Genomic DNA, 22,883 nt, shown 5'->3' on the forward strand with positions numbered 1-22,883 from the left:
CTGGACTGAGGGATCAGGTCATCTAATTGTTCTAGATATCCTAGACCGTATCAAGGCATACCAGAGGGACACATTTTGCTGAACATTTCTTTAAGGCAGTGATCCTTATTTTCCAAGGAAGGAAGTTCATGAATCATCATCACATGATCAAAATCACGTGGGAATGGAATATTAGAGCATTTCGGATTAGGACATGGAGTTACAAAAGTTGTCGGTGGGGATTCTCCTGTTTTGGGGTGATGGTTTTGATGTATAACAAAGTTACTGAGATTTACTTTCTGATTACAGTTTGGACACATAACTTGCAGAGAGGCAAAGTTTACAATCTGGGCATATTCAAATAAATCCATATGTTGACAATTTACAGATGGTGGATGAGAACTGGCAGTATCAATATATTGTGGATCTATGTACATAGATGAAGCTTTGTAGGCTAAATCAATTCTTCTGCGATCTATGGTAGATCTTCTAGGAAAAGACACTACAATAGATGATGGTCCTTCTTTTATCTCAGTAGAAGTGATTTTTTGCATTGTAGGGGGTTTTGGATTATCTACAACCCAATGTTCTGGGAAACTTAAGTCTTCCCATTTGATAATTTGGTGTTCTATCTTTTGATTTTGGGCATCTGTTAGAACAACCACATTGGATTTTGATTCTTTACTAGGAGCATGGAGGACAATAGGATAGAGGGTATTGGTATGGCTAAAACAACCACGGGTTTGGATGACTACATTATTTTTGTTATTCTTCACATCAAACCCTGTCATTTGGATCTGGAGCTGCAAAATATCTTTGATGTGTTCATCAAAGGTATAGATGGAAAAGTTTGGATAACAATCAAAGTAGACTGGTCCATTTGATAATGGAGCGACCATCCCGCCTATTAATGAATATGAATACTTATTATGTGTCAAATCTCTAACTGTGGCAAGAACATAAGTATTCAGCCCTCTATGAACTAGGGGATTTATCCCTATTCTTGTACATCCTAAGTGTAGATATTTGGTTCCCAACCGTTTGGCTAAATTATGAAGTCTTTTAGTTTCAAGCAGAGAAATTGTTTGTACAGAATCAAAGTTTTCTTGTATCTGACTAATACTCTCTTTGATAGATATATCTATGTTCCATCTTTAAAAAAATCTTCCTTTTTTTTTTTAAATAACTATACAAAACATTTAAATAATGTTGGCTCATAAAATCTAAAAGTAAAAAATATTAAATAAATATATAAAATATTTAAATAATATTAATGCATAAAAAAAAATTAGACATAAAGAAATTGGATCTCTTAACTCATATTAAATTCGTATTTAAAATAAATCTATACTAGCAATTGCACTAGATGTTGCAAAGAAAATGCTGTAAGGCATAAAATTCCAGAAGAATCAAGTCATATAAAAAATGATTGAAGATAAAAATTAATAAACAAAATGTCATTCAAAGTTAAAAGATAAAAAAAAATCACTTACATTATGCCAAATTGATAGATTCTATAACCTTTCCAACATAGATTGCCTCTTAATATTCAAAGATGGTCTTTATTTATGTTTCCTTAACTCCTATTTTTACTTTTAAGTATTTCTTAGATTTTCTGCGGTTGATAACCACCATTAACGCAACATCTTTGAGGAATGTTTGTTGATCCGAGTATTAGTCTAAATTCTGAAAAACTTTAAAATGCGTTCAGTGGCCTGGCATTGCAAGAAAGGGTGAGGAGATTGCTCAAGATAAAGAACAACACCATAGATCTGAAGTAACTCATTCCTCATCTTGAATCGTTCCTAGTAAAAATACAAGGACATAACTCTTACAATAATTCCAACTTCCTAGTCGCATTTCCCTTCTCAAACCCACTACCATTAAAGATGGACAAGATTTCATTTGTAGATGACATAAACAGGATTAGGGTAGCAGGGGTAGGGGATCTCACTAAGACTCTTCATATTCACCTCTGACTAATGGAAACAAGGATCCAAACCTTCAACAAATGCATTTTGACACAATATGTAAATGAAAAAAAGGTTAATTTTACAAATAAAACACTAATAACCATATTCCAAGAGCCACATTAGCTTTTCAAATCCGCAAATCCAGTATAGAGAGTAAGATGAAATCCATATTTAAAATAAATCTATATTAATTTAAAAAAAACCAAATCATAAAATATTTAAACTACGCTCTAATTACATTTATCAATATCTTATAAAATGGTACTAAGATTGGATAAACCCAAAACCCTACATGAGGGTAAATCAAGAAACAATTATAAAACCATGTAATTACATTTATCAGTATCTTATAAAATGGTAGTAAGATTGGATAAACCCAAAACCCTCAATTAGGGTAAATAAAGAAACAATTATGAAACCATGAGAAAACCGTCATGTCTAATTTTTGCCAGACCGTAAAAGAGAACAAGCTCGGCCTCACTTTTTATTATCGTGAGTAATTTTTTAATAATCCCACTAAAGCGTCATGGACTTCCTACTTAAGCGGTGACGTTAAACATCTTTACGGCTTGCTGAAATGGAAGGGAGCAGCAGTCATTGCACAGATTTTTCGATAACCAAGCTGTTTGGATGTGCAGATGGTGGAGAAAATTTAAATTCTTTCATAACCCATATTGCAGGAGGAGGTGTTCCACAGCCGGAAATAAAATCCTACCCAGCTCTGAAGAACAGACCAGCTTGCGAGTACCACAATTATAAACCATTCGGTGTCTCTTTTTGCTTCGAGAATTCCATTTTGAAGGCAGTCCATGTCTACAATGGCACGCATGGCTTCTCTGTATACAAGGGCGACTTGCCTTTTGGTCTCAGGCAATCCTCGTCTCTTCCTTCATTTTCGTTTGCTTTCTGCTCTTTTTTTTAAATGTTTGCAATGACTGAAAATCTCATACCCAAATAGTGCATGCCTTTTGGATGCTAACTTCATTTTTTTTTAATGGATATCTTAACTTCCTTTATATGGATATATATGGATATAGAGGGCAGAGCTCCTATCAGGTATGGATATGTTAACTTCGTGGCATATGCCCACTATCCCTGTAGAGCCAAGTTAGGAATGCACCGAGAATGAAAACAGTGCTAATTGGGGTGGACTTCGGTCGCCTTGCTGTAGACCACAGTCCGGTAACCAAAATTTTTGGCATGCCTGAAGGAGAATATCGGCCAGGCTTCTTAGTCAACATGTACATGTTGACGATCATTTCCGCGCTATAAGTTCAACCCCTAAATTAAGGTGCTCCATGGCTACTTCGAAGTGCCAAGCCCACGGAAATGAAACCTGATCAATAATGTTCTCCTAAAGAGCGTGGGATGGGTGGGCTTGGGTCCGTTATAGAATGTTTCATTTAGTACAGAAGATGTTTTCATTGAGAAATCACGGTTTCCAGCTACAAGAAAACGAGGATAACTTAAAGCTCATATCGAAGAGGCTCACGGCATGTTGAGGTTGAGGTCCTTAAATGTTTGGATTTTGCTTACAGTTTTTTTCTAGATGATAATCTCTCTGTTGTAGATGCCCCGCCCTCTGTTGTAGATGCCCCGCCTCAGCAAATACCTGAAATATTTAAAAAATGTCTTTAGATTTCTCTAGAAAATCATTGACATTCAAATTGAATTTTCCAATCAACCAGATTGAAGTCTCCAACAGTGATCCATTTTGCTACTGGTAGGGATCGAATCATCTGTGCTTAGAGTTGAATTCGCCCCACTGTGCTTATTTGTGGCCATAGATGGATATAAAACTCTTTGCCATGCCAACTAAGAGGAATGTCAACCACGCTTGCACAATAGGCCTAAACCTTATCCAGAATTATTCTCAGCCTTAGGCTTCTTTAGAAGTTGTAAACCAATAATTTTGACAATAAAAAGGAATGATGATTACTATTGCCATTCTCTCCACGATTTTAAGATTTCAATATGAGCCACATTGGAATGCCTCAGCCTTATTGCATAACAATGAAGCTTCCGAGTTTAATTACAGTGGTCAAAGTACAACTACAACATTGTCTTTTAGCATGATGCCTTAAGTATAGATATATGTCTATCAAGGAGAATTAAGTCGACTTGTGCTAGATCGAGAACCAAGCAGCTATAGCTGAATGTTTCGATCTCATTCTTCGGACTGGCTTGAAGTCTTTGTTTCTAGTTGAAGACTGTTGTGAAAGTTTGCGTGATCTAATTATATTATCTTCTTCAACAATCATCTCAAACTAGAATTGATCCTTATTCAACTTTGTCATATTCTTGAGGCATCAATAAGATCACTACTTTTGATTTGGGAATCTGATCCTCAAAAGTAAGTTCAATTTGAAGAGATGATATAGCTCATGTATGATAACAAAAGTTTAGCACCCATGTACAAATCATTGAAGCCTCATCATTTATGGCATATAGTCTAACAATTTGATAAATGAAAAGGCAGTGTAGGATGTGTGAATTGCATTAGCTTTCAGCTTGGTGTAGTTCTTCATGGACTATCATAATCAAGTTTATAGATATAGCAAGGCATTGACATATATAGGCTGGTGGGAAAAATATCCAATCATCCAAGAACATTAATTCAGTCTTGCAGCAGTTGGATACTTGACAGGCATTGTTGATTCTGAGTAAAAGGTCAAGGAACAGAACAATTATAAGGATATCAACAGTTGGACTTATATCATTATTACAGGATATATTCATCAAGAATAGGCAGAGAAAATTTGTTTGAATGAGAATATTCTTGCTGAACACAAGGGCATAAGTTGTTGATCCTCTTCCTCAGTTTTCCTGTTCAGTGTCTTACCTTGAAGCCCTGTAGCAGGATCATTAAAAGCAACTGTCCTAAAGGTGTATAAAACTATAGGCATTTGAAGATTGTTTTATGATCAAGTCTCCTCTATGACAAAAAGTACTTCGCATACAGAGATCTCCATCAGATTGAGAAATAAGTCAATCACCGTGTCACTAATCATAGGCTACATCAAGTATTCTTAGTTATTTAACATAATAAGATTTGAGGCAGATTTCTCTAGTAAGTTCTGTCAGGAAGGATAGATATATGATATCCCTAATCAGAAGGAAATCTTGAAGCAAGTCAACAACTCAGAAGCCAAATGATAATGAAGATGGCAATATGAACAACTTTGAAAGTTTCCACTTCTAAAATGATCATGGACTAGACCATGATTCTGTTTGAATCATTGGATGCAGATGCCTAGGACCTCCGTATAATAGATTAAGTAGCAGCCATAAAGCAGCTGGATGATTGGAGGATTTCTTGAAAGGACATCTTCACCTTGGAACCATGATCTGGAGTAAGCATTGCTGAAGTTTTTCAACACAATTGTAGCATGATAAAGTCTCATCTTAAAGATGAAGATTAGATTGAGTATATCTAGCTGAAGCAAGACTTCAGAGGGAGCCATAGAATCCCTGAAGACAACAGGCTGTTGTTAGCTCGATGGTTATGACAGGGCTAGGTCACTTTTCCGATATTTAGTGGAAGCCATGATCGAAAATACAACCATTAATGATGTCTGTTTAAAGCCTGTTAAGCCTAGAAGGAAATCCTTGATAAGATGTAAAAGCTGCTGATCCATGGTTTTCTTGGATAGCTGCTTGCCGAGATATCCCTTGGATGCTATTATTTATGTTCTGAAATTCACTGCCAGAATATAGGATTTCATGGCTATTTTTGATACTGACTCGATTGACAGTATGATGAGTAAGAAGAGCACATCTGGTGCTATACTTTTTGATTTTGTTGAAAGCATTATTGATGCTGAATGTACATAGTACATAGGAAGATTCAAAGAATCCTGTATTAACAACAGATACCACTTTATATGGTACAACTCTACCTGGATTATGACATGTTTTGATTACATTGATAAAATATCTACTAAATGGATGGATCTTACGATGAGCAGGCTGCCAGATAAACACTTTGCACTCTGAAAGACAAGCTTAGGCTTGTGGTCTCCTTGGATAAGAGGGAGTGAGAACAATTATCATGATATGCAAGAAGCAGAGGGTTGCAAAGTACTGCTAAGATCTCTGCTGTAAATATATATGTATATATATGCTGCTGGATGGAGCTATTGATGACGGTCAACAAAGATCAGTCTGGGACTATTCCCTACATGATCTTTGGTTAAGATTGAATATTGAGCTCTGGGAGCTCCTGGGGCTTGGGATATTTATTGAGCTATGAGCGACCATAGGGTGAGTGGTTCACCTTCTTCTATTGGTGCGTTGTGTGCAGGCTGAATGGTTCTCCTTCCCCTGTGATACCCCATGATGGTTGACATGTGTGTAGGGTGAGTGGTTCACCATCCCCTATCGTTGATGACATATGCATAGGATTAGTGGTTTACTTTCTCTTATGGCATATGAGCAGGATGAGTTGTTCACCTTCTCCTGTGGATACCCCAGTGAGAGATGCATATAGGCATTTGTTGACATGTCGATGGCACGTGGCTCATCCTTTCCCCACATGTAGGATGCTCATTCCCTATGATTGGTGGATGACATGTCAGTGGGACGTGGTTCATCCTTTCCCCACGTGTAGGATCCTTCCTACGATTGATTGTTGTGACTTGTGTTTGTAGGATGTGGTTTATCCTTTCCCTACATGTGATTGTAACTTGTGTTTGTAGGACATGGTTCATCCTTTCCCTACTCTCGGTGATTTGCATATGTAGGATGTGGTTCGTCCTTTCCCTACGTGTGATTGTGATGTGTGATTGTAGGATGTGGTTCATCCTTTCCCTACGTGTGATTGTAGGATGTGGTTTGGCCTTTCCCTATGTGTGGTTGTGAGTAGGATGTGATATATTCTTTCCCTACTATTGATTCAGTATCATCCCACCCATGTAGTCCAGGACACATGGAAAGTTCCTCTCATCTGGCCAATAAGTTGGGGTAAGTGGTTAGGGACCATAGCACTACCGATGGACGCATCGGGTATTGCCGTACTCCCTATGATTAGGATGCTTGGTGTTCTTCAACTTGATTTGGGATCAAGTCTGATTGAGGTTTTACCTTTGGACTGACTTTTGTCAGTGGAGAGTGGTAAGGTCTTGTGACTGCATATTTTATGACTATTTTGGGTTGACTTTGACTGCTATTGGAAGCCGAGTTTTACTACCTTTGACCAAGCTTCAAAGGAGAAGTTTGATTGCTGCGTTGACCATCTTTGACTTTCTGGTTAGGGCTGAATTTCACTGTAGATTTGATAGGGCTGTTTTTGACTTTGATTTGGCAAGTCAACTTTGACTTTTTGTACTCTCTCTCTGCTGAACGTTTGACATAATAAGAAAAATTGATCAAAGGGTTTCCCCACATTGGAGTTTTTTCCCTGGCATCTACCAAATCTAGTGTCCTCTTGTCTTGGCTTGTGTTTTGCATTTTATTTGAGTTCTATCTACAGTTACTGTCAATGTGATTTATGGTTAATGTGATTGCTATTGGAAATCTAAATTTGAAATTGTCATTGGGTTGGTAAAGGAACATTGAAGTAATTGTGCTAAGCATAGAACATACCATTGTTAACTAAATTTAACCTGGTATCAGAGCCCAGGTGAAGACAAAGCCCAAGCAAGAGAGAGAGAAGCAATCACCAAGAGAGATTTATTGGACACGTTTCAATGGCTTCTTCATCTTACATCAAGACTGAGGACAAGCTCAATGAAAAATTTGACTATCATGCATGGAAGATGACTTTTGACCTTATTTTGGAGGAGCATGAAGTGTTGGACTATGTGCAGGGAAAAGTGGTGGAGCCTCCTTCAAGTGCACCAACTGCTGCTAAGACGAAGTATAGAGAAGTTGAGGTCAAATCAAATAATTTTTTGGTTGACTTTATTCAAAAACATTTGGTTGCCTATATTTCTGATTTGGGAACTTCTAAGGAGATATATGAAAGTTGGTTGGGATGTTCAAAGTGAACAATGCAAATCAAATTCTCTTTCTCAAAAACAAGTTGAAGGACATCAAGATGGATAAAAGGGAATCTATTCAATCTTACTTCATAAGGAGCACACAAATCAAGAATGACCTTCTATCTGTTGGAGAAGTTATTGCTGACAGGGAGCTCACCCTCATTGCACTTGGAGGTCTTTCAAGAGCATGGGATGTGTTTAACACCACCATTCTCAACAATGACAGGATTCTTAGTTTCGATGAATTATTGGCTAGATGCACTCAAGAGGAGACGAGGATGATGGAGAGAGATAAGCCTTCAAATGGAAATGAACCTACTGCTTTCTCCGCTCATGCAAAGAAGAAAAATAATGCTGGTCCAAGGAGACAGGGTCAAGGGTTCAAGCAGGGATTCAAAGAAGGAAGGAAAGGAAGGTGCTACAATTGTAATAGGTTCGACCACTATGCTAGAGAGTGTCCTCACAAGAAGAATTCTCCAAGGGATGACGACAACAACAACAACAACAATTTCAAAGGCAATGGCAATCAAAGGAACAACAAGTTCAACAATAAAGGAAAGAGAAATGCTCCCGCTGCTCGATTGGGAAATGGTCGACCTCCCAAAAGGACGAGAAATTCCAAGTATGAGGAAAGTAATGTTGTAGAAAAACAAAATGAGTTTTATCTTATTTCCACTCTATCTACCGCCTCTCCTCCGAATACTTTGGATCGTTCGTTCATTGATAGTGGAGCCTCAAGGCACTTCATTGGGTACAAAGAGGCCCTCTCAAATTTGATTGAAAAGAAGATTAATTTGGAGATCATACTTGGAGATAATGCCACCTACCCCGTGAAAGGGATAGGTACTGTCACTCTTCACTTAAATCAAGGTCAAACCATTCATCTACAAGAAGTATTGTATGTGCCCGATTTGAAGAAGAACTTGGTGTTTATTTTTGCGATGGAAGATAAAGGCTTCGAGGTAGCATTTATTGATAGAAAGGTACGTATTTGGCAAAGAAATCCTAAATATGCATTTACACTTGGATTTAGGGTTGATGGTCTCTATCAAGTTGGAGGAAGTCCTTCGTGAGCCTTGACTTGCGATGCTTCTCTTCAATCTGAGCTATGGCACCGAAGGTTCGCCCACTTACATTACAAAGCCTTACCTGGGGTAAGGAAGATGGTCACAGGTATGCCCGATTTCAACATGAATCGTGAAGGAGTTTGTCAGGGTTGTGCAACTGGGAAAATTACAAGGGGACCATTCCCTTCAAGTGAAAGCCAAGCTACCGATATTCTTCAATTGGTCCATTCTGACCTATCTGGTATGTTTCCCGTAACATCATTGGGAGGATACTTATACCATGCAATTTTTGTGGATGATATCTCTCGCAAAACATGGATCTATTCTTGAATAAGAAGGATGAAGTGTTCAAATGGTTCCGTTCTTTTAAAGCCTTAGTGGAGAATCAAATATGGAAGAAGATCACAATATTGAGGATCGACAATGGAACCGAATATGAATCAAATGAATTCAATGACTTTTGCAGAGAGGTTGGCATTAAGAGAGAGACAACCGTTCCATACACTATTGAGCAAAATGGAGTTGTTGAAACAAAGAATCGAACAATTATGGAAGCCACCTGTGCCATGCTCCATGATCAAAGTCTACCGAAGTTCTTATGGGGAGAAGCTGCCAACATTGTTGTGTATGTTCAAAATAGGAGCCCGCATCAAGCACTGGATTTCAGGACACCCGAAGAAGTTTTCATTGGTAAGAAACTTCATGTTTCATATTTTAGAATTTTTGGTTACCCTGTATATTTTCTTGTAAAAAAACAAGTTGGAAGCATCTGGGAAGAAAGGTATATTCGTGGGCTACAATGAAAATTTAGAGGCCTATAGAATCTATGTGCCTGGTCAAAGAGACATAGAAATAAGCCATGATGTCACCTTCGATGAAGACACTGCCCTTGGGAAAGCAGAGATTTCCCCATTCCAAGGAAGGATAATGATGATGCTGTAGAAAAACAAGATGAACTTCCGACAGATGAGCCTATGCCCGATGTTGGAGGCTCGATGGATCCCATTGATCCACCCCTTGGTGATCCATCTACCTCAAGAAAAAGACCTTTGTGGCTCAAACATACTCTCAAAGATGCTGAAAGACATATTGGTCCAAGAGGGACATTTTATGAAAGTAAGAATCCAAAACAGGTATCAAGGGTACTTAATTGCTATGAGTACTATTGTTCAAACTGAACCATGTACGTTCGAAGAAGTTGTAAAGCACCAATTTTGGAAGGATGCGATGAATGAGGAATATGAATCTATCATGAAAAATGATGTCTCAGATGTGGTGCCTAGATCGAAGGACAAGTCTGTAGTCACCTGAAAATGGCTATACAAAATCAAACATGGAGCAGATGGGAGTGCAAAGAAATACAAGACTAGGTTCGTTGCTTGAGGCTTCTCCAAAAGGAAGGAGTATGCTATGACGATATATTTGCACTGGTTGTCTGATATACCACTATTCGATCTATTATTGCTCTAGTTGCCAATCAAGGATGAAGCCTACATCAAATGGACTTCAAGACTACTTTCTTGCATGGCTCACTTAAGGACGAAGTCTACTTGCAACAACCTCAAGCATTCGAAGTACAAGATCAAAGAACATGCGTGTGCAGGTTGAAGAAAGCCCTCTATGGGTTCAAGCAAGCCCCTAGGGCTTGGTATGAAAGGATTGATAACTATCTTATGAAGCTAGGATTTATGAGGAGCGATGCTGATCCTAACCTATACTTTAAGTTTGAAAAGGACAAGCCTCTCATTTTGGTCCTTTATGTAGATGTTCTCTTTCTGATAGGTGCAAACCCTCTCATTTATCAATGCAAGAGAGAGTTGGCTTTTGAGTTCGAGATTAAGGACCTAGGACTAATGCACTACTTCCTAGGCCTGGAGGTATGGAAAAAGCCAGGTGAAATTTTCCTTTCTCAAGGAAAATATATTGTGCAGCTGCTTGAGAGATGTGGGATGGTGGATTGCAAGTCTGTTTCTACTCGGATGGAACTCAACTTTAAGAAGCTATGTGGTAGTGCTGTTGGGCCCAAATTTGCCAACCTCTCTGAATATAGACAACTTTTGGGGGCCTTGATGTTCTTGGTATACTCTTGTCCGGACATATGCTTCGCTGTGAATACGTTGAGTCAATTTATGGTCGAGCCTCATCACATACATTGGATTGCTGCTAAGAATTTCTTGAGATATCTCCGTGGCACAATCAACTATGGACTATGATACATTGCCAAAAATTTGAGGCTACATGGATATATTGATGTTGACTGGGCTGGCAGTGTGGTGGATCAAAAAAACATGTCTGGATGTTGCTTCTCATTGGGCTCAACTTCAATTTCTTGGATGAGTAGGAAGCAGAAATTGGTTGGTTTAAGCATTGCCGAGGTCGAATACATTGGAGCTAGTATGGCCTATTGTAAGGCTATTTGGTTGAGGGAGCTCTTTAGTGAGCTATTTTAGCACATGTTGGATACCACCGTGATCTTTTGCGACAACTAGAGTGGGATTCGCCTTTCAGAGAATCCCATGTTCCATGACCGCTCCAAGAAAATTGATATCAAGCACCACTTTATTCGGGATATGGTACAACGAGGAGTAATAAGGCTCCAACACATTAGGATTGATGAGCAGGTCGCAGATATTCTCACGAAGCCCTTAGGGAGGGTCAAATTCTTAGCCTTCAGAGAGAGACTTGGAGTCGTGGAAAGACCCTTCCATGAGGGTCCCGCTTGAGTTGGACATTGAGCCTTGGGAGCTCCTAGGGCTTGGGGTACTTCTTGGAGCTATGAGCGACCATAAGGTGAGTGGTTCATCTTCCCCTATTAGTGCGTTGTGTACAGGGGAAGTACCTCTCATCTCGCCAATGAGTTGGGCAAAGTGGATAGGGACCATAGCACTACTGATGGACGCATCATGTATTGTCGTAGTCCCTATGTCTAAGATACATGGTGTTCAACAACTCGATCTGGGATGAAGTCTCATTGAGGTTCCACCTTTGGACTGACTTTTGTCAACGGAGAGTGGTAAGGTCTTGTGGTCACTCTCGATCGATTCTTCTTCATTATTCATATCAGTGTTCAACAGAGCAGAGATGAGATGAGATGGTACATGACGACAGGATGGCATGATGATTGATGATGATGGATGGATTGGCAGGTGGAATTCTCCCTAGGTGAGAGGGAGTGTTAAAATTGGCAACTAGGCCAAATTCCACTTTGGACAACTCATTTAATAGAGATGATGATTGCATTGAATTCCTCTTTTTGAGAGGACCAAAATTGATCTAAAGATCATCTAATTTGGACAAGTTGAAGTGTGTTTTTGAATTTATGCCCACACATGCAAATTGTTTAGGTCGGCCACATCAGCATGTAGGCTCATGAAGGCCAATAGACATGTCTCTTCACCCTCAACGACATGTATAAATACAAGTGTCCTTTCATCTCATTTGGCATCATCATCACTTACACATTCTTCTCTCCTTCTCTCATTACTTTGTACAACAATTGGGCATTCTCTCTCTCTCACACATGTGGCAAGGAGGACGAATTTCAGGGCCCATAATTTCAAAATTTTCTGTAGTTTGACTAGGGTTTGACCAATGTTGACTTTGACGTCTTGGGCATCCTTTGACTTAGATTTTTAGGGTGAATTTTTGTCTTAGTAGCTCGCATTTTTGGGCACAAAATCGAGGCAAAAGGAGGACTTTGACCTATGTTGACCGCATGTTTGACTTTAGGTTGACCAAGTTTGACCACAAATTTTATGACTGTTTTGCACTGACTTTGACTGCTGCTGGAGGTCGAGTTTGACTACCTTTGACCGAGCTTCAAAGGAGAAGTTTGACTGTTGCGTTGACCATCTTTGACTTTCTAGTTAATGCTGAATTTGACTGCAAATTTGACAGGATTGTTTTGACTTTGATTTGGCAAGTCAACTTTGACTTTTTGTACTCTCTCTGTCGACTGAACATTTGATATAATAAGAAGAAGAATTGATCTAAGGGTTTTCTCCACGTTGGGGTTTTTTCCCTGGCATCTGCCAAATTTGGTGTCCTCTTGTCTTGGCTTGTCTTCTGCATTTTATTTTATGTTATATCTATAGTTACTGTTAATGTGATTGCTATTGGAAATCTAAATTTGAAATTGTCATTGGGTTGCTAAAGGAACATTGAAGTAATTGTGCTAAGCATAAAACATACCATTGTTAACTAAATTTAACAATAAAACACACACGATACATTATAATTTATTATGTTATGATTAAATTGTCCAATGTCAATGCATAAACTATAAGTCTCTAAATTTACATCACATTTACTCATGAATGATCACATAATGAAAATAGCAATATTCAAAATCAGCCTTTATTATATATCCAAATTTCAAAATTGTTGTAAAATGTAACTAGGTTTGGTCTTCATAATGACATGATCTTTGTAAATGATGAAATAAAAGGAATGCAGTGATTTTTGTATACCTTGCTACATGGGTTTCATGAGCAAGAGGTTTATTTGTTAGTGGCTCCCATTGAGAGCCTTAAGATTAATAATTAAGTCAAAGATTCTATGCCATGTATGAAGAAGCTCTTCTTGAGCATGAGTCAATGTATATAAATATGTCTAAATAGCCCTCCAAAAGACAAGCACGAATCTCTTCTTGAAGTCGGCCTGCAAGATGAATTAAATAGATCATGTCAGCTTGCAACAATAAACACATCTCTTAACACTGTCATGTCGGCTTAATATGTGGGTCGAACTACTATAAATACCCCACTAGGGTCTTCGCAAAATAGCAGACAGAATTCAGATATCTCTAAAGTTTTTCCGTGGGTAATTACAATGAACCAAGTTTGCACAACCCTGAGATTTTTGGTACTAGTCATAGTCAACTATTCGTGGATCTCTCTTTGAAGTTCGGATAAATGATGGTAGTCATCAAGCTTGGATCTCAAAGGATGATTTCTCTGAAATTTGGGTCACAATCACAGTGACAAGAAAGGAGTCTAGCTCAGATGTCAAGATGCATAATGAACTTGGAATAGTGATGAAGGAATAGCGAAGACCTTTAATGATGGAGGGACAACAAAGATACAAGCAAGGAGGTTCTATAATTGACAGTTCAGATGCCTCTATGATGGACAGTGTTATAAAGTAGACAACTCGGATGATGAAGGCTAGAAGGATCTTAGATCTGGCATGAAGGAACAATGAAGACATTGCAAAGACTTTAGATGATGTGAGGTACTGTTCAAAGCTATAATGAAGACAATACTTTGATGAGCTATGTGCTATGACTTAGTGCAGATCTACTATAGTCTCAGTGCAACTAGAATAAGAAGATCGTGGTGCTATGATGAAGTCACGATGACAAGAAGGATCAAATGAAAGAGGAAGAGAAGAAGAGAAGACAGTGTCTTGGTCTTGGAGTAGCTACAAGGTCAAGTGTCTTGGTCTTGGTCTTGGTATTCGCCAATTGGGATCTTTATAAGAAGAATTTGTGTGGGTTTTCCTCTCAAATAGTCAGAGGTTTTAGTCCTGGCAGAGAGCCAACATCTTTTGTTCTTGTCTCTTTTGTTTTGGTAACTATTTGATGGAGGAAAACACACTCTAATAATAACAAGAGATGATTGTGCTAATAAGAAAAAGTAAAAAGTACCTCACAAGTAGTTATCATCATGAGAAGAATCTTATTAACTTAATTGCCCTAGATTTTTCAACAAAAATCAACCTTTATTATATATATGAGGTTGAAAGTACAATAAATACTATGAGGTTGCAAGTACTATAAAGACTAAAGACTAATCCTCATCATCGTAATCCTTGTAAGAAATAAAAGCAGAAGCATGCTCAACAGTGGATGGTGGAGTTGAAGAAGATGATTGGCCAATTCCACATCTAGGCTCCCAGTCCTCAATATTCAGGGCAACAAGAGAGAGCTCCAAATCAGGACTTTCTGAATCCACATCCCATTCTTTAGAAGGACCACTACTATATTTTGGACCCCTACGAGATGCAAGGTGAAGGTTGGAGTGCACATAAACAAGATCCTTTGCCTTCTGTGAGGCCAACCTGTTGCGTTTCACTGAATGAATAAAACCATAGGTGCTCCAATTCCTTTCTGCTGATGAAGAGTTTGCCACTTGTGAAAGAACACAAATGGCAAGGCTTTGCAAATGTACACCATTTGCTCCTTGACAAATCCACCACCTATCTGGATTCATGGTGCTTCTCTCCTCCAAAGGTGATATATCTGAATAATCATCTAATCTTGCAGCAAAAATGACAAATTCTTCCTTCACCTCCTTGTGTAGATGTGTTGGAAACATTCTCATAAGGGCTTTTTTCACCCCATTAGCCACCTCTTTATCCTTATTGGGTGTCTACCTCTTCGCATTGCTATCAGCAATAAGCTCTTCATCATAAAATTTGGAGTTCAAGGCATGTCCTAAAGTCTGCAATGGAGTGTTGAAATTGTTCCACCTATCAACAATGATTTTCTTGACTAAATCAGCAAAATGATCATCAACAAATAAAAGCTGTGGAGACTCTTGTGAAATGATTTCCATAGTTTTCTCAACCATGGTATCCATGCCATCATATACCTCTCCTAAGAAAGGTTGGTCAGTGTCAACATTCCAAAGAAGCTCAAATGCAGGGGTTGTGAACTTTAGCAAGAAATCTATCTTGCTCCACCACTCCTCATCAAGGCACAATCTATGCACCATGTATCCACTCTTTGAATCTGCTTATCTCCACTCAGCCCAGAGTTGACTCACCACCATAGAAACTAATGGTTGCTTAACCTCAACAAGGCGACACAACATTAGGAAGTTTGAGGCATATCTTGTCTCAACAACTTTTAACAACTCCAATTTGGAGTACTCTCGAAATATTGCTTGAGATTGGTGGTTGTTGGTGATGAATTTAACAATCTCCCTTGCTTCTCTTGTGATTTCCTTTATCCATGGAACTTTATTGTCGATCTCCTCTAAGATAAGATTGATATTATGGACAATGTAGGGTGTCTAAAAGATGTGATCACACCTCCCCTCAATAATTAAACTTGTAGCTTTGCAAACTGGTGCATTATCTGTGATAACATGCATCACCCTGTTAGGTCCTATTTGTTCCATATATTTTATAATAACGTCAGCGATGAATTGTGCATCTTTTACCTCTCTTGAGCAATCTTTCGCCTTAAAAAACGTTGCTCCTTTTAGTGAAGTGGCAGTGATATTTATCAATGGCCCATGCCTTGTATCTATCCATCCATTTGAGACTGTGCTAACCCTGAAGCTAGTCTAGGAAGAACAAATTGGTGATAAGATATCCTCCACAAGCTCCTTCTCATTTTTGAGAAGCTGAATTCTGACTTTCTAATAGTTGGGCCCCTTGTACCCTGTGGGAACTTTGTTAACTGCCCTTATCATATCTTGCCAGGAAGGAGAGCGAACAACATTGAATGGGATACCACATGCATAGATGCACCTAGCCACTCTAGAATCAACTTCTTCTCCCGCTTTGCACATTCACCAATTTAACAACTCTGCTATCTCAAACTGAAGTGGATGCCCCTCTGGTATTTTCGATGGCGATTGTTCTTGTTGTTGAGTGGCTCTCCTCTTCCTTGATTCAACCACAATCCTTGGCTCAATGTTTGGTGGAGCTTGAGGAGTAGCTTGACTAAGCTCTTCATGCCTTATTTTATTGCCATCTGCCTCATCTTGCTCTCTTTGATATGCTCTCATCACCAATGGGTCTGTTGTTTTTGTGTAACCTGCAATCCCCTGTCCTCCTCCATGCAAAAGATGTTCTTTCACTCTTAGGTAGGAGCCCTTGTACGAATTACTGCAAAGATTACACCGCCATTCCCATGAGCCACCACTTGCACATCTTTGAAGCTTCTGAACATGCCTCCAAAGAGGATAATAGCCAACCCTCAGGTTGGACTTGGGGGTTGAGCTTGCACCTTGGTTAGAAGCCATTGTTGCAAAAAAAAAAAAAATTGTAAAGAAAAAACTTTTTTCACATTTTTGGAAGCATAAACTCTAAAAAAATAGAAGAAATAGTGGGGAAAACTAATAAAATAAATTCTTCTTATCCAAATTAGTTTTTTGTAGCTGAAGCTACCCCAAAATGCTACAAAAGACAAGAGAAGGATGGTTTTAGCTTAAGCCAAAAATCAAGAATGTCATAGCCGGAAACTCCCCACTCCAAATTTGCATGTGAAATCTCTTTATCTTGCTACTGAAATCTCCTTTGCTTACTGTTGAAAATGCCCTAGCTAAAACCACTGCTCTCTTCCTCTTTTCTCCTTGCTAAAATTGCCCCTCTCCAAGTGAAATGACTTGCTCAATTTGTGTGATGAGGGAATGAGGCGAGAGTCTTTTTATAACTTGCGAGAGCCATCTAGAAACATCCAAAAAATATTTTAATTGCCAAATAAAATAATAAAAATGAAAAAAAACTGAAAAAAGTCACTTTAACGCTGAAACGTGGTCGTACGACCTTGAAACGTGTTTTAGGCTGTACTGTGCATGTTTAAACTACCAACCAAAGGCATGCTTAGGGGCATCTTTGTCTCTGGCTACAACTCTGAATTTGGCATGGCAAGTTGTGGCTCAGGCTCGCTTGATGTGGCTTTGAAACTTGTAGATGACGATCATTTCCCCCTTGTCAGATACAAGGTGAGAAGATACCATGTTAAAGACAAGAATATGAATGATCAACATTGAATGCATTACTATTCCCAATGATATACATTTTATAATACATTGGAGTGACCGTTGGATTCCATATTCCAATGTCTTTTGGACTCCCTTTGTCTGCTTATCTTCCACACCATAACCCTTAGAGGATTAGGTGTCTAGCAATAAGAATGGCCACATTGTTTCTTAGTGTCCACAAAGGAAGAAGGGCAAGGGGAAGTAGCAGACAATTGCAACGATGACAAAGACAGTTGAGCGAGCTTGTTTCTAAGTTCGAGATTGACTTTTCACTTGTGTCTTGCTTTTCTACCAGCACTATTGCTACAAGCGCCTAGTACTTGGAAAATGGTGTCTCCTACCACATGCCCGAGTCTTTAGAGCTATTAAGTAGTTTTGCAGAGGATGACTAATGGATCCATATTGAGCTTGGCGATGATGCTAAGTATGCAGTGAGAGGACATAGGATAGTTCAGTTCCACCTTGAGTTAGGAGGGTCCTTTGATGCACAGGAGGTACTTTGTGTACCTGGCCTAAAGAAGACCTTTTACCTATCTCAGTTATGGAAGTCAAAGGTTATGAGGTTAACTTTTGGAGGGAGCAAGTGTTCATCTGCCTAGAAGCACCTAGTCCAAAGACTACAATGAGGATTGGAGTCTAGGAGGGGAACCTATATAGACTTCAAGGTCAGCTGCTCAGGCACTTATGCACACCAGTGAGAGCATTTGTGAGCTTTGGCATAAGAGGATGGGGCATCCCCATCACAGAGCTCTAACATTACTATGATGGATGGTCACTTGGCTTCCAAACTTTATTCTGGACCAATAGGGGGTGTGTAAAGGGTGTGCCCTTGGCAAGAATGTTAAGGCATCTTTCCCTAGCAGCAAGACTCGATCGAGAGGCATTTTGTATATGATCCATTATTATTTAGCTGAGCCTATGTCAATATCTTCAGTAAAGGGCGCATCTTGCTATGTGACCTCTTCGGGAAGACTTGGATCTATTTGAAGACCAAGTGTAAGGTCTTCAATGATTTTAGAGCTTTCAAAGCTCAGGTGGAGAACATGATAGGAAGGAAGATCAAGGTGCTGAGGATAGACAATGGGGGTGAATACATATCTCATGAGTTCATTGATCTCTGTTATGAGGCAGGGATTACAAGGGAGAAGACAGTGACCTACAATCCACAATAGAATGGGGTTGCAGAGAGGAAGAACTGGTCTATCATTAGTGCAGTGAAGGCCATGATCCATGATCAGAGTTTGCCGATGTTTCTATGGGATGAGGCATGCAACACAATTGTGTATTTGCAGAACGGGAGTCCACATCAGATTTTGGAGGATAAGACACCAAAGGAAGCATTCACATGCAAGAACCCTGAGTTAAGACATCTCAAGATATTCGGTTGTCAAGTCTACATTCACATACTTGTGGAAAAGAAGACAAAGTTGTATCCCTCATGTGAGAGGGGCATCTTGGTGGGATACAACGAGGATTTGAAGGTTTATAGAGTCTTCCTGATAGATCAATGGAAGATAGTGGTGAGCTTAGATGTCAAGTTTGAGGAGAACTTGGCATCTAGGAAATCTCAAGACCTACCAATAGTTGTAGAGGGGCCTTAGGAGGAGGAACCAATGTTAAATTATCCTAAAACCTGTTGAAGAATGTAACTAGTATCGATCTTCATAATTATATTTGAGTCATGATGTAGTGTACTTGTCAAAAGAAATATTATCTATTTATTATGAAAGACAATTATTTATTAAGCATGGGTTTCATGCTTTATTGTTTTCTTTCTAGGTCAAAAGCCTCCATTGCAGGCTTTTAGGGTTTATGTCAAGAGTCCTAGTGTTTGTCATCATTTAATAAACCCTTCTTGGGCTTCTTGAGTCAAGAAAGAAATTTATTCGTGTCCAATATGTCATTTAGGCATCATCCATCGAGTCAACCCTAACGCAGTCAAGTCAGCCCCGTTGAAGGAATTCAAACCCACTAAAAGACCCCCTTTGAAGGAATTCAAACCCACAAGTCGGCCCCGTTGAATTTAGATCTCTTTTCTTGAACGAACCCACTCCCAAGTGAAAGGTGCAAGAACCCACATCAAATCCCCTCAAGGGCTAATCTAAAGATTAAAGAGGGTGTTTCTTGACATAGCTCGCTAATATTATAAATTCTTAATCTTACTCATTGAATTTTATGCACTTTCACTGAATGATCTAGCTTTTGAGAGCTTTGTTTGAGGGGTTTTCCATACTTACTTACACAAGAGCGGAGGTGTCCTCATACTCTTGTTGCTTGCATTTGTATTTCTAAGTGTATATTTTCTCTATTTTTGTGATTTGTTTCTCTTGCATTAGATATGATCTTCCTCTTAGTGCTTGCGCAGTTTCTTGTAGAGGCTTTCTAAAGACGTCTTGAAGGGATCTATAGGTGGAGGCTTGAAGGATCAAAAGATAATAACCTTCTCCCTCTTTTGCACAAATCTTCCTCCTAAAGATTTTGGATGTTGAGCCCTTAAAGTTAGATCCATTGGAGGAAAAGCGAGTTTCCTTGCTTGAGGAACTCCTTCATTGTATCATTAAAGCATTGTAATATATTATTTCTCATTTGCATCTTGTATTTGAGGAGTATTCGCTCCTTGAACCCTTTGTTGTAAACCCTCCTCAAGATCTAAGATCCTCACTTCTCCATAAGAGGGTATTTCTAATAATAATAAAAGAAAACTTTCTTCTTGAGGGAGCTTGGGGTTTTCCCCTTGGCATCCCGATCTCCTCATTTGGAAGGAGGATCTTTAGGTGATTGGTGACTAACTTGTTTCATTTGTTTTGCTAGTTTAGTTACTTGCTCATTTCATCATCTAATTTCTCATTTACATGCTAGATCTCATCTCTAACTTACATTTTTCATTGGGCTATTTAGCACATTGAAGTACTCTCATTTCCATAGCTGATTTATTGGCTTAGATCTGATTTATTCACTGCTGATATAACTCATCTTATTGCTGGTGCATCTTTTACTTCATTGTCTAAATTTTTTGCATTTCACATCTTACAATTTTATGCAAGTGTGACATTTTATTGAGCTTTAATTGGCACTATCAACTCATAAAAGATCTTAAGTACTTATATTAATTTTACATCTCACTCACATTTGCAATTTTGCTTCTCTAAAATTTGTTGAAGAATTAAGGGCATTGGTGTTTGTTAGGATTCTTCACTGCTTGACAACAATTTGTGAAGCACTTTTACAATTATCTTAGCTTGATCTTCTTCTTATTATTAGTGTGTGTGTTTCATCAAACTGCTACCAAAAACATAAAGATAAGAACACCTGCCAGGGCCAAAACCTCTCATTCTTAGAGAGGAAAACCCTTTGGTAAGTTTCTCTTATTGAAGCTTCTTATTGATCACTGCCAAGACCTTTGACTAGGATGTCCTCCAAGTACAAGTCAAGTCCTCTCCTCTTTTCTGCACTTTGTTTCCCGGCACATAGACTTCCTTCTTCCGACACTTTGCTCCCTAGCACTTCGTCCTCCTTCTTTGTTTCTAGTCTAGAGATAGACCTTCCTTGAGTGAGCCTTCTAGATGAGATGTTCCTCTTCTATCCTTTGCTCAAGTAGACTTCTTCTTTTGTTGACCAAACAAGATCCTTCTTGAGATATGGGTGTATGACTGTATTTTTGTTCTACTGCCCTAGTTTTCTCACGTGTGGAGGGTACCCTTAGTGAATTAGGGTCCTTTCACCTTCTCTAGAGAGTGAGACTTCTTCGCTTGACTTGGGAGGCCTTGTAGGCCTAATATCTAGCCCAAACACCAACGAATCTTGCACTGAAATGTTACTGCTGTTATATCCGCAATCTGTCCTCCTCCTCCTTGCACGTGTGACTGTTTCTAGCCCTAGAAACAGTCCCCTACACTTCGGCCTTCTTCCTCCTTTCTTCGCTTGTCTTGGAGACCCTTAGACTTGCCTTTTCCCTTCACTTTCTTGACTTCCACCTTCGCTGATTTCAGAGCTTGCGTTATATACTTTATGAGGGAGTGGACAACCTCTATATATAGAGGACTGTCCCTCCTCTAGGCCGGCATTCGACCGACATTCTGTCTTCAAGCTGACTTGACCATATCTTCACTAATTTCTTCGTTTTGCTTCATTTGAATGACGTTGTTGCATGGAGAGGACTTTTGACTTTGCTTGGAGGTATCCTTTGAACTTTATACTATTTTATACATAGTAACATGCCCTCAAAGGGTCTTACATAAATACATTGACTCTTGACTTCCTAGAAGCACTTAACATGTGCTTGACCTAATTCAATGAGCAAGAAACTCATTGACAAATATCATAAAAATAATTTCTCTTTTCTTGAATAAATACAAAAGTCAAACTTACATTTATGAAGACCGAACCTAGTTACACTTCCTTCAACACTCCCTCTTAACTAGGGAGGTATTCATACAACATTACAAGGTGTTTGGCTATGTTTCAATCTTGAAGAATTCACATAAGAGAAACCGGATTTGCAATCCCTCTGTTATAGTATCATATCCATCAACATTGTCACAGTGCAAGGCCTTGACTGACAACTCCATCTCTTCATGATATCATGAGCTACAATGTTGGCGAGACCAATGATTTATAGTCACCTTCATCATTGTCTCTCAAGGTACATACCCACCTGGGTGTTCTTTGAGTACGACCTTCTAGGATTATTCTTATCTTGGGTTCCCAACCCTCAAAGAATATCAATTCTCTTGCCTACTCTTGTCTTGGATGCCCTACACATCCTCAAAGAGTATCGAATGCCAGATGATTACCTAAGCCTTCCATTCTTTCTTCCAAGTGAAGACAAGAATGTTGTGTCTATCACGTGTCCACATTTCCTTTCATGGACTTCATTTAGACTTACAACTGTTAGTCTTGGTCTAGTGCATGACCCATGAGATGGAAAATCACAAATGTCACTCCTTGGTAATCAGGGGTGATCCAAAACTCCCTCTTGATCAGGGACTTGTCAAAGCTCCCTCTTAACTAGGGAATCTTTCATTCATCAACAACTTCTTCTTCGTGGGTCCTTCAACTGCTTGATCTCCTTTCTTGCTTGATATCATGTAGTCTTTGTTCGAACTTCTTCTAGGTAGGGCACCATCCATTGATCACTTTCCTTCTTGGTTTTGTCATTGCTTCCTT

General features: G+C 39.0%; 1 protein-coding gene across 1 annotated transcript in view; it reads left to right on the forward strand.

Annotated features, from left to right (window-relative positions):
* The first annotated feature begins 2,458 nt into the window (after window positions 1-2,458).
* LOC149234393 (uncharacterized) overlaps window positions 2,459-22,883 on the forward strand; it is a 53,011-nt gene continuing 32,586 nt past the window's right edge. The window contains exon 1 of the mRNA XM_089371824.1: window positions 2,459-2,822. Coding sequence (XP_089227950.1) covers window positions 2,530-2,822 — 293 coding nt within the window. The 5' untranslated portion in view covers window positions 2,459-2,529. The remainder of the gene's footprint in view (window positions 2,823-22,883) is intronic.

Source organism: Pinus tabuliformis, chromosome 8 (genome assembly GCF_031772625.1).
Source record: "Pinus tabuliformis cultivar Carrire ecotype Pingquan chromosome 8, CPIR1, whole genome shotgun sequence".
Taxonomy (NCBI): Eukaryota; Viridiplantae; Streptophyta; class Pinopsida; order Pinales; family Pinaceae; genus Pinus; species Pinus tabuliformis.